We start from the raw sequence: 16,954 nt of genomic DNA on the forward strand, positions 1-16,954 counted from the left end.
CTGCTTGCTGCCTGCTCCCAGGGCACTCCCATTGCCATGATGACAAAAACAGCTCACCCATGAAAAAGTTGTGGGAGAAAGGAAGATAGAAGAAAGAAGCCACTAGGCTAAATACTAGGATTATTTAGCCTGAGAAATTACAGTTTTAAATACCACTGTGCTACTGACATCAGCAGCATAATATCACTTAAGAACTACACAGTTCACTTTCCTTGGATGATAAATACTACAGAGACAAAAACATTTCATCTAAGCAATTATGAAAATCTAGGTATTCCACATAAAAAGGATTAAATATTTTTCCTCATTTTTGGGGACAATTTCTCTCCTCCCCTTCTTGCCCCACCTCAGAGTGCTGAAATAAATATAATGGTGCATTTTGTTTTAAAAGTCACCTGTGGTTCACTGAGCAGGCTGGCATGCTATTTCATGTGAGAAAAGGAGCTATGATTTATTGTAATTTTCACTAGCTAGATTTCTAGCTAATGTATCTGGGGATAGTTTAAGCCTGTGTTCACTGTAAGGTATCTGCATCATATACCGTTTGCCCCTCTGTATTTTCACAGAGTATCGGTGAAAGATTAGCTGTGTTTCTTACACTTGCTGTGCAACAATGGTAAATCTCTCTATACTCACAGATGTAGAAATACTCTCGGCCTGGCCTGAACTCAAATCCCAGCGAGAAGGGCGTGAAGAGCTGGAACTTTTCCGAGAACTTCAATGGTCCGTTTGGGGAATGCGGTCGATTACACTCCCACCTCTTGAACCCCTTGGAAGTGTGATCACAGGAGCTGTAGCCATCAAAGTTCACCATGTACAGAACATAGCGTTCGGTCTTATCTTCTGGCACCGAATCTTCGTAGTGAGGGCAGAACACATCCAGGTAGTCATTGATGCAGACATCGATGTGGTAGTCGCCTCGCTGGAATCTGAAATCACAAGAAGAGTTCAAACATAAGCACAGTTATCTCAGGATGACCCTGGTGCAGGGTGACACTCTCATATGAAAGGGCATCACTAATGGCACTTCATTTTACTCCAGCCATGCACATTCCCTCTCAAAAATTACCCTTACAGTTCACCAGAGCTATCAGAGACTTATTATGCAGTAATATGACCATACAACCTTCTGGATAAAGGTTACAAGAAGCTTACAAAACAAGCCTGTTGCTATCACCCACACAGTTAGAGGCCATCTTTTCCTATGATTTATTGAATAATAAACAAAGGAAGTGTCTGTCTTATTTGGTTGGGTTTTTTTTTTTTCTTAATTGAAGAAAATAAAAAGAATCAAAGAAACCAAAACTGTATCAGTCTTCCCAAATCAGTGTCTATATAAACATCTGTATATGCATGCAAATAAATAACCCAAACATATCCTTTTCTCTGAATCACACAGTAATCACCCTTGTGCTGAAAGCTGTGAGTACTGTGAGTACTTATAGTTACTACAAGAGTACAAGCAGGTTACTCTTTCATCGTAATAAGCAACAGTTTGTCAAGATGCAAAGAAAAGTCTTTATTGCTTTTTAAAGAGACTTGAAAAGCAGTGCTTCTCCTTTGCCAAAAGTGCACATTGAAATGTTGCTCAGTTCAGATAAAAGGATTCTGGGATACAAATTATCAGCACTCAGCCTAATGTGACAGAGCTGAATGAGTGCCAGCTGAGAAATGCAGTGCAAGGCACCAGCCCAGATGCATTTTATTATTGCTGTTATTATTACTGATGACTCCGTAGAGATGTGGGATTCTTGTTTGTTGGGGGTGGGGAGGTTTTCCTTGTTTCTCCCCTGCATGTTTTGCTTAAGTTGCTTTTCTAACGCCTGCCATAGTGTCTGGAAGAAACTATGGGGACAAATTCATTGCCTTCATGGGAACTTATACCATGATAGATTTAACGATTCCATAAACCAGGTCTGTGCATTCATTAAACTCCCTGGGGCAGCTAAAGAAACCAACCACTGACCTACTCCACTTCAGGCTGACTGGGCTACTTGTAGCTACTCTCTTTCACAGCTGCAGTTGTCAAGTGTACCACAGAGCAATAAAAAGGGCATGACAGATTTAACTATAATACTTCTTTTTAGCTGAGGGGCATATTTTAAACACCTGATGGGCTTGAAATCTGCCATCTGGATCCTTCTGTCTAATTTCAGAGAAAAAGCAATGATTTTCTGGCCCTCCAAGGATAAATTCAGAGCAAACGACATCTTTTCATATCCCTACAATAATTTAGCTTCAATAAAATAGCTTTTTAAAGGGGAAAACTGAATACGCATCAAAGAATGATAGATCTGTATAATTTCAGTCAGTGCACAGCCTCACAGTTCCACTCTATAACTTGGAAAAGCCTTTTTGAACCACAGTTCTTCCAGGAGAATTTACATTTATCATAACTGTTGGTCAATATACATATTTTTGTACTCTAGTGCTTTCAAAATTTGTCACCTGAGCACATAATGTCTTAACACATTTGCAAAAACTTATTGTTTTCAAATTGGCATCTGTTCTCTGAATCAGTCAACAGTATGTTTTTCTTACAGGTAATGGAAAAGAGTGTAAGTTTCAAATAGAAAAGATACATTCAGGCAATAATATCTCAATTTATTTTTCAATTACAGTTTTAGTAAGTAAAAATTGATACATACTTATATATATAAAACTGTGTTTGTGTGTGGACAGTTTTGGGGTTTTTTTTCCAACCATGCAGGTGATAAACAAGTCCATTTCCTTAAGGGATTCTCAAGGTTACCTCTTTCATCAGCCTGTGCCTTCACCATAATGCCCAATTACAGTTCTGTGACACAAACTCTATGCTTCCAGAGTTATGCTTATGCAATACATTCAACAGATTGACTCTCTCTACCATTAGACTTGTACAACATATGAACTTATATGAACTGCTTTTCCACATTATTTTAAAAGTCGATGGAGAGCAATAGGAATTTCTGAGGTACATCCATCCAGCCTCTTTAGTACACTATAATGAGATGGATCACACTTCCAGGAGCAGCTAATTCTCTCCTTTAAGCAAAAGGAGGGTCTAGAGAGACAGTGTCTGTACTGTAAATAGATGAATTTGAAGGGAAGAATCCAACAGCATAGCCCACAATAATGGAGATGATAAGTGCAAGGAGACAGACAACTAAATGTGTGATCACACCTTGATTCCGATTTAGCAATGAAATCAAACTTGTAATCTGCACTAGTGAGATGGTGAAGAAAAGGAAAAATCAAACCTCATCTCACTCCCTTTTAGCAAAGTTTCCCTCGGTATTCTTGTTAAATAACCAAAACCAAATCCTCTTTGATCACTGCATTTTAGTACATTCCTTCTTATTTCTTTTTTCCTAAAAGTTGGAACAGTTGAGTGTCTTCCTTCATTCCAGCACGCACTGGACTCTGAAGTGCTGCCTGCAAAGCAGGTCTAAGGATGAAGCACATCACCAAGTCCTTTTTATCACAGTGTCTTTTCCTCCCTGTTCTCCTGTTTTCTCAACAGTTTCATTCCTCAGTCATCTGCCACAGGTAGGAAGTGTTTACATTAAAAAGTCTAAAAAGGGAAGGAGATTGTGCAAATTTTAAGTGATCTAAACTGGCCTTTAGCCAATATTGTTGGCACAACAGTGAAACTCCTCCAGGGAAAATATGTACCAAGGTATTTTATCTAGCAGCTCTGAGTGAAGTCTCTTTACTCCAGGTTATTAACCAGCTATGAATCAGAGAGCAGGTATTTGTTTCCTGTCTTGCAATATCCTAAAGAAGTCAGTAATCAATAACTCAGCAGGTGTGCTAAAAGGAGATGTAGAACAATTTTTTTGTTTCCAAAAGAGGCTACATCTCCAAATTTTTTGTTAAGAGTGAACTGAGACCATGCCTGTTTCTCCAGTTACAGCCAGCATGTTGTACTTACCTCTTCAAAGAGGAAAGGTAAAATCTTCTAATTGGAACAGAAAAGGAAGGGATGGCAATGAGTAATTAACAAAAAATTCATCAGCTCAGTCCTCAAAGCTATTAAAGGAAACACTTCACAAACACACTTGCAAGAATTTAAAACTACATTTGAGTGGAAAACACTTAGCATTTATAGGCTGAAAACCTCTAACTTAGTCAGGTGAAACAAAAGCTCCATTTCAAATTAAAGCACTGATCAACATTTAGCCATCTACATACACTGAGGATTGAAACATCTAAAGGGAAGATGGAGTACATTAACAGACATATTTGCAGATATGACAGGAATAGCAGATGTCCTGTCCCTTTTTCCAGTCCGATTCCGAACAGAAAACTTGTTAGTATGTTACTTCTATACTTTCTCTTGTCCCAATTAGGTCACCATCCTGCTCCGGCAGGGCCCCACCCAGACTCCCATGTCTTTTGGAGCCATGTGGTTAACAGGATCTTTAATTTAGAAAGAAACCAGCTCTGTCTAGATTTTGCATAACAGAATATTGTGTTGTGGTAGAAACCAACTAAAAAGGCTTCTCCAAAAATCTGACAGAATATACACATCTTTTTGCCAATAATGTCATTTGTCTCCATGAGCTCTAGCTTACACACAGCAAAACACTTCTATTCTTCAAACATAATTAACCTTTGATTTTTGTCAGGTGGCCTTCAAACAGTATCTTGGGAAGCTGCACACTACAAATCCAGCTATTAGGCAGTGGCCTTAAAAAGCCATTTTGAAGACACATAGTTAAGTGGTTTCTACACCTAATGTTTCCATAACTAACAAACATCAGCTTGCTACACAAAACTTCAACACTGCTTCCAGCAAAGCCTGTCTGAGGAATATTTCTGTGCTAAAGTGCTACTGATGAAACATCCAGGTATTCAGGATGCAGAGAGAGAACTTCATGGTTATTTTAACTACAGAAAAACAAGGCTAGCAAAACATTTTGTAAATTATTTGTGCCTTATGTATTCTGTTTATCCATTAGCAAAGGGAAAGTACATGGTCTGTGTGCATGCTGTTCTTCATAATTTTAAATTCTGAAGCCTAAGTGACTCATCTGGAACTCAATAACTTTGCTGGTCACCTGATAAAGTGACAATTTATTTAAAATACAGTAACAGTTTTGTTTGGCTTCTCTCTTTCTTCCTTGAAATAAATGCTACAAAAATCCAGTTTAAGAACAACACAAAGAACACCGATTTTTCATTTAGATAGATAAAAAATTGCAATAGCTTCTGCTTGTTACCTCCCTTAAAATTCCTATTAGTTATATCCTATTGCCCTTCCTGTAAAATCAACACACCAGATGCTCCACTTCAAGATAAGTGTACTGGAAAATTTGCCTTTTACTGTATCAACCTTTATTTGGAACCTGTTCGGTCAAATGCATGAAGCAAGGCTTCACTGTGAACCAGAAACTACTCTAAATAACAGCTCTGACAATAAATTATGAAATTCTGGTCTTCAGTCAGGTATTGGGAGTGATCAGATGCAAATGGCCCCTGTTCTGATGCCTGGTGCCTACACAGCCTGCTAACACCAATGTGCAGAGGACACTGCCACTGACAAATGCCTTGCCCCTGTCACATTTTTCTCAAATGATAACCTGAAATGTAAAACAACATTGACAAAATTCACCAAACTGATTTATTCTTGGGGTAAATGCAAATTACATTTATCCACAACTCTTCAGAACAGCACAGCACAATGTTACTTGTTCTGTTTCCCAAGGAAAAAAGGCTTCTGTGAGCAGAAGGTGCATACCCCTACGAATGCTGTTCACCCAGCTCCTCTGGTTTTACTTTCATGGAGGCTAAGCCACTTTTTAATTAAATTTAATAGAGACAGTGACGTTTCAGAGAGAAGTCCATTCCTACAAATACCATGAAGAAAGCAGGCCAGGTGAGAAGATCTCATAGGTATCCAAAGGCTGAATCTCCAGTAAGTTAAATGTTATTAGACAACAGAAATACGTCTTACAAATGCTCTAGGCACAGGAAAAGCTTAAAATGGAAAAATACAGAAATAGATTGAATTTTTTTTTTAACTGCTTATGAAACTATTTGCTATTTGCTATTTATTATTAACAGAGATATGAGAATTGGTAGTTATTTGGACACACAGTACACAAAAGCCAAACATTTTCTGGAAACTGTTTACATCATTTAAAAAGACAATATTTTAGTTGCTATCAGGATGCCATGATGTAGTTATTCACCACTCAATGGCATTGAGCTTGCCCATAGCATCTGTGTTTAGACAGCAAGTGTAGTGCATTAGGACTATTCCAAGATCTACTCACATGCTGTGACTGGAACATAGCAGCATGCCTTATTATTCTTTTACACACTTCAAGCCCCCTCATTTCAACCAACTTAACAGCTTTAAGTGTGATGGGGTTGTTAATTATCTGAGGGGTTGTGGGATTATGTGTACCATTTTACAGCAGATAATTTTAAAGATGCTATTTCTGTGCTATGGAAAAATAACATCTTTAATGCTTTTCTGCTCTTTTTACTGGCTTTTGTCACAATATTTCATAAACTGTGTTCCCATAGCTCTGCTGACATCAACAATGATTCTGATGCACAAACAATGAAGCAATCAAAGAGCTATTTTAATTTTGGCTCTATTCAAACCAAAAGAAAATTCACCATTTTCCAGATGCTAAGAGAAGTGTGTTTGCTAACAGTAGCAAGCCACTGACATTTTAGATCTCTAGCAGGATATTGCTACCCTGAGAAAGCAAACAAAAAAACCCTCTAATATAAAGAAGCAGTCCATGACCTTTCAGTCCTCAGGCTACAGTTTCACAAGTTAAAACAAGTTCAAGACACCATGAAAAAATACTGTTAGGACACAAAATCAAAGCTCTTGTTCAATAAAACAGTACTCAAAATTATGCCTAGAAAAAACAGCAAGCTAAACACGCAATGTAGAAAGAAACTTATTCTCTTGTCATTAAGTCCTCTATTCAATTAGCATTTATTGGAGTAATTAAATACTGGGAAAGGATGCCAGGCTAATTGTTGTTAGATTATGATAATTACACAGCTTTGCTGTGCTACAGCTGATCAAAATAAGATGTGGTCACACACACTCGGCTAAAGCTTCTCTGCAATCATCAGGCTTTCCATGGGAAACTTATTACTATAATAAGGCCACTTATTACTAGTTCATTATCAATCAGGCAGAGAAACTTATTATTTGTACCCTTCCTTCTTCTCTCCCACCCACTCTGCTGGAACAAGCCTCCCAAAAGGTTGTGCCCAGGTCTCTGCCTTCGTCTGGCTCCCTTCCATCATAATCACACAGCTGAGCAAAATCAGGCTCCCTGCACTTGAAAGAGTTCATCAGCCTTCATTCAGGTTATTGTTTCACAACTGGCTGCAAGCGTCTATCACATTTCTTGAAAGTGACGAGTGATCTCCCTGTGTTTCACTTCACACGTGTCTGTGGGAGATCCACCTTCCCCTGTTAATCTTGCCATGTCCCCCTTATCTGGGAGATTTTCACATTACTTGGGTGGGTCCAAAATCAGAAAGAAGAGAGCTGCATTAGGATGGACATAATGAGAAAAAGCATCATATTTATGTAGCTTGTCTCCCCACAGAACCTCCTGCCTTTACCCCTTCTTAGCAGCTAACAGTACAAGAGAGACATGCCTTCCTGATATAAGACTGGGGGCTTTTCTTGTTAAAAAACAGAGTTCTCATTAACTACCATTGCACCTGGTGCTTCATGCTGCCTATTTAATGAACAAAAACAAGAGATTTGCTACAGGGGCTAGAATATGGGAAAAAACAAACAAATCAGTTTGACCTAGCATTCAGGTTTGCAAAGAAAAAAACTTGCTAAACACTGAGTGACTTGGAAGAGTCATAGAATGTTTGGCCATAACTAAAGAAGTACAACAACAACAACTACAACAACAAAATTGTGAAAAATATTTTTATTCTTTGCTGATTAAAAAACTAGACTTTTGAAATGTCAGAAGCATCTACTTCCACATCAGCAATTGATCTGGAAACTTCTTAGATAAGTCAGGCCAAGGTTTACAACACTGATAAAATAACTGATCAAGCTTCATTTTGTCAAACTTAATTTTTCACATACTATTGAAATTGATGGCTATGCAGCAGGTGACCAATTATACATAAACTTTTAATTCTCTTAATTTCCAGAGCCAAGAAACCTTCTCAAAACCAGTATGATAAAAGTCTTAGATTTCTGGATGGAAAAAAATTAAATTTTCTATTCTTTTTTTTTCTATTTAATAAGGTCTGATTGTTGAAAACTTCCTAAAATGCCTTAGCAGAAACATGTTGTTTGCAAAACAAAGCAAGCCTATATCCAGGAGTCTTCTACTAGAATCATGGCAAAAAAAGACTGCAAAACACAGAAGGGAAGGAGTAGGTTTTAATAAGAAAGCGAGATGTCCTATTTAAAATGTAAAAGTTCTTTGAATTACACATCTTGTGTTAATTCTATTAACCTGAGAGACCAGAAATACTTTTTTTTTTGCTACTATTGGTTAATGAAAATTTCAGTTGCATCATAATGATTAACAGTGACAACTAATTCAGAGACACATATTTTATTTTTTTTCATGCTTTACAGGCTAAATTCTACAGAAACATTGAATTACTCCACTTATTGTGTGTGAACTCATATTAACTTATGGTTAATAATTTCTCCTTACACTCATAACTATGTTTGTTTGTAGAGTTGGTCCTGTATTGACTTTTTATAGCTATCACTGCAGAAACAGATATATTCAATGATAATGCAAACATTAAAATATAGAAACTAGTTGCTCTTCCATGAGTAGGTATGAGGAAGAGAATTAACAAGATAACATTTGTTTCCCACCTATAAATCTGAGTACTCCAGAGATTCTCAAGTACTGCAGCAGCCCCACCCACTTGACATCATTCTGCATCTCCTCATCAATGAGCTGGACATTCTTCATGTGATTTTATTAAAACTCAGACTCTACTTTTGTAAAATTCCTTCAAAGCGGCATACACAACTTTCACCTGATCTCTATGAAACCCCCTGTCTACAGTCTCCACCTGACTATTTATTTTCCATTGCTGTGGGCGTTTAACTTGCAAAGATGGATGAAGAGAGAAGGGAGGCAAAGGTAAAAGAAGAGCTACTGTTCTGTCAAAGACATCATTCAGATGTACAGAACAAATTTCGCTGTTGAAGCCTAGTAACATTAGGTGAAAGGTACCACACCCAACAAGATACTAAAGGTAGCCTGACATTTGTTTTTGGAGCCTCTAACCACACTTTGAAACCAAAATAACTGTCTTGAAGCCAGTCTCTTTGTTAAATTGATTTATGGATACAAGCTCATTATTTGTACTCACATTAGTACTATTCTGGAGTTCACCAGCAACATTTATCCTGCTTTATCTGAAGTGAAATGAGGAGATCTGGTAATTACTACTCACATATTTTTAAATGTGGTCATCAATATCATGTACACACAAGACTACATTTGCCTGCTTTAGGACAATATATCAGCTTTATCTTTTATTCCATGATTTTTGCTTGAAAATACAAAACCTATCTCAGCCACTCTTGCCTAATACCAGAAAAATTGCAGTTTGCTGATTCATTTGTTTACATACCTTTCTTAAAAAAGCAAATAAGTTTTATCTGAACTCTGCTGTGCTGACACATACTCTACTACCTGTCACATTGGGGAGAAAATTACATTTTAAGAGTTTAAATTATTTTTAAAATAATAATAAAATTAATAAAAGAAAAACCACACAGGTAGGAATACTGTTTAAGTGTCTGAACTGAAATCTGGCAACATGTGTTGACCATGCCTCTGACCCAGAAGACAGAGTCTATCAGCCTTGATGGAATGTGATTCTGTGAGTGGTATTTGCTAACCCTGCCTGAGGCGTGTGCTGACATCTGTTAATGGATATGGAGAACAATGCCCTATCTGCAGAAAGGTCTTGCTTTTCACACTCACAAAATGAAAGAAAAGAACATTTGCCCAACAAGCATGTTGACCTGCACAAGGAATAATTGAGATAAACGGCAGTCAGCTTCCACAAGGAAGTATATGTACTGCAAGTCAGCCAGCTTCACAAATTTTCTTTCCCACTAACATATAAAAAGTAGGATAATGGTGAACTTGTATAAACTGAAATTTCCATCTCTTTCATACTCACAGGGAAAAAAAACCTGAATCAATTTTCGCCAGTCAATATACATAGGCAGCATTAGAGAAGAAGCTAAAACTGCTTATCTGTCCCACATACCCACACTTGCTGAAGTACGGAAAGTTTTTCTCTGACATTAAGTTATAGATGTTTATTATTAATCTCACAATCTGTAAACAAAATTAATTTTAAAATATTTTGTGATCAAATTAGAATTTGGTGACTCAGACTGCCTAATAACTTGCAACTTGTAAAATCTACAATTCAGTTTCCAAATATGCAAGAGTGTACAATGAAACTAACCCTTGAGATGCTTCACAGTATTTTTATGCTTAATAAACTGTGCATATTTTAACAAGGTCTGGTCATAATCCCCATCCTTCAGCTAAAGTGAATGAATCCAGACGTCATATAAGATAGCATGAGTAAAATATAGAGGAGAAAAAAGCCCCCAAAACATCACAAACCACCACAAACAGACCCAGGAACATAAGAAATTTCAGTATGAAGACACAGCTTGCTATTAGCATGAATAACCTATATATTCAGATACATTATCAAAAGTAATTTGAATTTATTTACATAAAACCCAAGTTGGAATAGCTAATGAATACATAAATTTATTAGCAGACAATTTGCTATCCAGAAAGTGGGCTTCGATCAATGAATTTTTTTTTTTCTGTATAATTGTCTTGTGTCTATTTAAGAGTCCCAAAGAAAAAGTACATTCTTTCCTGACATGCAAATGGCATTTTAGAGGAAGTTTTATAGAGAAATATAGTAATTTAACCTTGTTCCTTTTACCCTTCCATATTAGTCTCTCTCTTATGCTGGGCAAGCCAGCAAAGGAACAGCTGCAGTTTCAAATTACAGACTGCAGGAGCACTGGGGTTTTTTTTTTTCTTTTCAAGAATTTTTTTTCTTTTCATTCCAACAATTTCTTCTAAAGGCAGCATATGGACTATAGAATTTTCCATCAGGCTTACTCTTGATATATACTGTCGCTGAACAATAGAACTTAAAACAATTTTTCACCTAGAGATATTTATCTTTGTATACCAAATGGACAAGATAAGGTAAGGATCTAAATCAGTTTCTCCCTTTAGAAATGTGATCTGAAAAGCTTTGTACTATGCAATGTGACCTGGTCTTTAAAAGCACCCAAGAAATTACAAAGATTATGTTCTGATGTGCAACAATTTTTTTTTTAACTGAGAAAGACTGACAAACCATGGAATTCAATGCAGACTTCATATTATTCCTCCCATCTCTTTTCAAATTATGAAGCTCCCATAATATGGTTCCTATTATAGAGTTTTGGAATCCTTATTCCTTCAAGAGTGACAGGAACAGTCTTTCAATATGTATAAGTAAAGACTGAACTGATAAAATGTGCAAAACTTGCTCATTTACTTTTTTATGTATGTGTAAATTACTGACATAGGAGAAAAAAAGAAAAAAAATGAACTAGTCTCAGAACAATCAGACATTTCATAGAAGTAAAACTGAAGCTATTTTCTTAATTTCCCTGTTGCATTTTTCTTAAAACTATTTCCAAATTAATCTTAAATGAATTCTAATCTTCAACCTGTAATGAAATTACATCATTCACAACTGAATTATGATCTTGTCTGCAGCAAATACTGTAACTATTTTTCAAAGTGCAGACAGCATTAGGATAAAAAGCAGAGAATACCATAGCAAAATTAAACAAGCGGTTTCTTTTCCAGCACCCTTCCTTCTTCGTCCTATTTATTACAAAGGTTCCAGATGGCAGGTGTGAAGAAGGGAGTGCACATTCCTGTCTACCTTACATTCTAGCCTTTACATGCTTCCTTAGATCTTAAAAATTCATTACTGAGTATACAAACTCTTTCTTCTTTTCATTTTTACTCTAAAATACTAGTTCAGCATTAAAGAAACAAAACAAAGCCTAAAAGCCAATAATTAACAGTTCATAGCTCAATCTGATAGTTGGGGCATAAATACATAATCTGGTGCTAAGCAGCATCAGATTAGAATTTAGGCCACTTGTAGAGGCAAAATTCCAGTTAGACCACATCAATGTGAAAAGCTAGAGAGCAGTCATGCTGGGCCATAGAAACTCACATCTAGACCAGCAAAACTGTCCCAACACTGGCCAACAGAAAATATCAGGACCACACTAAATAAATCATATGTCTTTAGAACAGTGCCACAATAGCCATCTTTTGCATAGTCAGATGTTTGGGCTCTTCATGCTCAACAAGAATGATGGATTTTTTTTATTAGTTGGCCTGGTTATCTTGAAGATCAGTAAACTACAATCTCTAAATATGTAATTGGTGCAACTTGGTTGCCAAACAGAAAAGTATCCGCTCCTAAGCATTTTTGGGGTCCAAGACCTGACATTAAATCATACTATAATTTTCATAGTAAAGAAAGTAATCTATAATCTGTGATGGTGCATTCTGGAAGAGATAATCATTACTCTAATAATTTATAATAATTGACCATTTTCACCTTTGCCACCTGCAACACTCAGAGGCACGAGTCTTCCTCCTGAACCACTCAGAGATAAAGTTTTCTTTTTGAAGAAAAATTTACTCATTAGAGAAAATTAAAATCTTGTTTTCTTTTATTCCAAACCATCCAGATCACAATTTTAATTAAAATTAACAGTTTATGTAAAAGAACATATTATAATCTCTATTCAAATGCATCTCACCAGGTCCCCAGGCAGTCTTCCACACAGAAAAAATTCCTAGACAAATGAAGCAGTTTTCTACTGTCTGCAATATAAGTAGCTAAGAATTGACTGAAACTGAATTCAGACCTCAACATTTGTCCTTTCTTCTTGTACATTTTGACTCTCAACAAAAAAATGCAACTCAAAAATCCTGTTCCACACTTCAAAGACACCTTAGACTTTTATATTATCCAACTTGTCCTGTGTTTTTAAAGATGCACACTTCATATTCCATTTCTTTAGGAACACCCTTCTTTTGTTCAAGTTTTCTCTTTGAGGTTGCTGAGAGGTTATTTATACCCAAAGAAGTATTGCAAAAATGTTTACTGTAAAGTAAACTTAACCAAATTTGGTTTACACCTGCTTTTTCCACCACATGGCAAGAAAGGTGTGTAGAGAACCCCAATTCCTTCCCTCAAATAAAAAAGTCTTTCAAATTATGTCTTTCACACATAATTTAAGGAGCCAAAAGCAATTGAGATCTTTGGAGTTCAGCAAACTTGCAAGCAACATGCTGCAGATGGGGGTCAATTACTTTTGTTCCCTAACTTTTCCCTTCATAGATTAAGTGGGGGAAAAACAATGCTAATCATTTTGTACACTAAAGATGTCAAATTAAATAAAAGCCACGATTTTAAATACATTATAAATAAGTTTTAATTTATTAAGACTCTAACTTAAGTATAACAATGCATCTGTCTGCATTAGCTTCTACATCAAAGAAACAAAGCAGCCTGAACCTTTAAAATCCTTTTTTAAAAGGCTAACTGTTCTTTGAACTACAAAAAGAAATAAGTCAACAAAAAAAAAAATTACTGCCTTTTGGTAAACTATTATGCTGGTTTTGATGAGAGGTTGAAACAAGTTGGTTTCTTGCCATTTCATTTGAGTCATTTTGCCTTTGCTTATAAACTAGTTCTATTAATGATCAAGCATTCTGAGCTTTTTACTGCATTTTCCTCCTTATTTATATCTTGGCATTTTTTAACTATGGCATTTGAATGCCCTTAAATAAATGCTAAGAGATCTTTTGTTAGGTTACAGAATAGTCTGAGTAACAATGCTTTAAAATTTATTCTTCATTTAAATAATGGTTATGGCTGATGTAAAAAATACATCATGACACAGTAACTCCAAAGTTCCTACAAGGTTACAGACATGGCAATGAAGCCCCTCTATTCCAAAAAGCAACTCTTTCCAAGGCATCAATTAAACTGATGCTTTAGAATTAAGCACATACAAAGCCAAAGGATTTAGGTAAATGGTTAAATACTTTACTGAAATGAGGCCTAACTGTACAGAAGACACTCTACTAAGCACTGAATTTGCATGGACTAAATGTAAAATTATTCATTATTGTGCTAATGTCAGAGGAAAACTACTGCAGCCAAAGACAAATGTGTGAACACAGCATTTTATGATATGAAGCATGATAATGAAGAACTTCATACTGAGAATCATTTATTACCAATATTATTACAGTAATTCCTTTTAAACCTTTCATTTAATTACTCTGTCTCCGGGAAACTGAACTACAGATATCTTAGTGGTCAATACTTGACTCTTAATTCACAGAGAGAAAGGGTTAAAAAGCTTTTACTTTAATGAGTGGGCACCTTTTATAGCACACAAAAAAAAAGTTCTTACTGGGATTAACATTTTAAATATGGTTCTTCAGTCATTAGAAGGTCATGACTTTACCACCACTATCTCCACACTAAGCAAGATAAGAAATGATCTGAGACTTTATCAATACACTATCATTGATCTTTACCAGTAATCTGGATGTAGGTGGCATCACATAATTCCTATGTGCTCAAACATTAAAGCTTAATTCAATTCAGCCATGTAATTTTCTCACTTTTGTATGCTGAGACGATGCTGTTGATTAAATACTCAGCAGCAAAGGACTAAAAACACTACTGGCTCCACTGGTTAGTATCAGCTCTGTGTGTGTGTGTGTATGCTGTGAAGAAACACAGTCTGTTCAAATGAGTGTGCTGGTAACACATGGGATATGGAATATTCTCTCTTGTTAATGCACTACAAATGAGTAAATTTGTGTAAAGGCTAATTGAAACCTGTTCTTCCTTTCAAAATCAATTATTTTAAGCTTCTCAACCTGAAACACATAGACCATTTTCTGGTGCAGCATAACAGAGACACTACTTAATATGTTGGGGTTGATTGGCTAGACATGGTTTTATCATTTCTATGGTCTTAAAATTAGATTTTTTAATCTGCTGAACATTGCTATTTAAGTTGTCCAAAATATATAAAACTCAAGAATCTTCAATCTGCTAACACCGAAAAAAAAACAGCCACTGTTTCCAAAATTTTATTAAACTGCAACTGCAGCAATTTCACATAGATACAAAACAGCCACTTAGTAAACTGAGGTCTTCCATCAATAAGTACCGAAAAATAATCATCTTGGCGTGACTAATTACTCTTAAAAATAAATTTTAAATGGTATAAAACTCCCAGACTGCCTCAAGAATGGATTCTAAAGTTCATTAATAATGGAAAGAATCTGCGTTCTGAAATTAAAAAATAAATCTTAAACCCTTTTTTGTTACTCCATACTTTTTTATGCTACAGAAATATTAAGAAATCTGTATTATTAGTATTAATTTAGATATCAAGTAGACCACTTGGGCAGACAAACTCCAGCTAAGCAAAACAGCATCAGCTGTGTGCAAAAATAATACAGGAAAATCAGAATTAATGACTGAAGCAGGCTGCAGTACTAGGAGCATATTGCCTTTTTAAAACACAAAGGCTCACTCCATGACACCCTCAAGCTGTATATTTGATTACATAGCTGACTGTTTAAATACATGGTTTTATGCATGAAAATAAATGTTGCTGATAGAAATACAGAATTAGGTACACATTCACAACACATGCATGGTATACCAAAATAATGTCTACAATTTCATGCTACACACAAGCAACTAAAATTCCATTTACTGTCTAGGCTGGTAAGCTTTCTCTTTTGAATACAGTTCATGCCTTTTGGAATCAGACTAATTTAAATAAGCATGAACACAACCTAGCGCTTCAATAGAAGAAAAGAGGATCTTAATGACAACAGGTGGAGCAAAACAGGTATTACTCAAATACTTGTTGATAGGATTCAAGAGTGCTCAAGGCCATCTGATGCTTAGGGCCACAGGAGAAATCAGCAGAGACCTAACCTAGCTAATTGTCTGCCTTGATTGTGATGGTTCTGATTAGAAGAATAATCAGCTCTCAGCAGCCCTTAGGCAAAAATGCCAACTGAGTTGTTTTTTCTTTCCTGTCTGATGATGGTGCACTGCAGAATGAATGCCAGATCACATCATCAAACTACTCTTCCAAATATTAAAGAGGTTCCTATATGAAACAAAACCAACAATTCCTCTTGTTATTAGCTTGAACATCTCCTTCTGTCATGTTGAGACCACATTCACACAGGCTAAAAAAATGCTGACCTCCAGTTTTTCTTGGATACAGAGAACCAGCCACACTTTATGATGGAAAAGGAAGAGCTGTATCATTTCAGCAGTCCTGGACCAGCAAAAGGCTATCTAAAGCTTAATTAAATTACAACGGTTGGCTGCATATGACACAAAAAAGAATTTGAATACTTTTTTAAAGCTGTTTTGAATGATTTTACCTAAAATCCATTCATAACAACACACTCACTTTCCCTTCTCTAATTGACTACACCATCTCTACCATTTTTTTTCAGCACATGATTTACATTCCTAGTCATCAGAAAAAGTTAAAGCCACATATATTCAAAACAGATTTCATCTTATGTTTTCTCAATATGCTGTCTTCTGTACTATGAGATTTCTGGTTTCTGACTGCAATATTTTTACCCTTCCATTAGTTACTGCTGTAAAAAAAAGCTGAGTATTCATTTGAATGCAAATATCTATTGACAATTACATTCCCAGGCTAGTAATTTTAAGATGCCCATTTTGCCACTATTTTTGCACCCTGGTACAATAGCTGATTTAATAGCTTCTAGAACAGTTAAGTATATCACACATAAAGTAAAAAGCAAAGGAACAAAGGAGCTCAAAA

At 35.9% G+C, this 16,954-nt stretch overlaps 1 protein-coding gene across 2 annotated transcripts in view; it reads right to left on the reverse strand.

The window, feature by feature from the left end:
• EFNA5 (ephrin A5) overlaps positions 1 to 16,954 on the reverse strand; it is a 202,840-nt gene that overhangs the window by 38,002 nt on the left and 147,884 nt on the right. For both annotated transcript variants that reach the window (XM_079331058.1, XM_079331059.1), the window contains exon 2: positions 637 to 929. In XM_079331058.1, the coding sequence (XP_079187184.1) occupies positions 637 to 929 (293 nt within the window). The remainder of the gene's footprint in view (positions 1 to 636; positions 930 to 16,954) is intronic.

The sequence above is a fragment of the Erithacus rubecula genome, assembly GCF_903797595.1.
Source record: "Erithacus rubecula genome assembly, contig: SUPER_Z_unloc_2, whole genome shotgun sequence".
Taxonomy (NCBI): Eukaryota; Metazoa; Chordata; class Aves; order Passeriformes; family Muscicapidae; genus Erithacus; species Erithacus rubecula.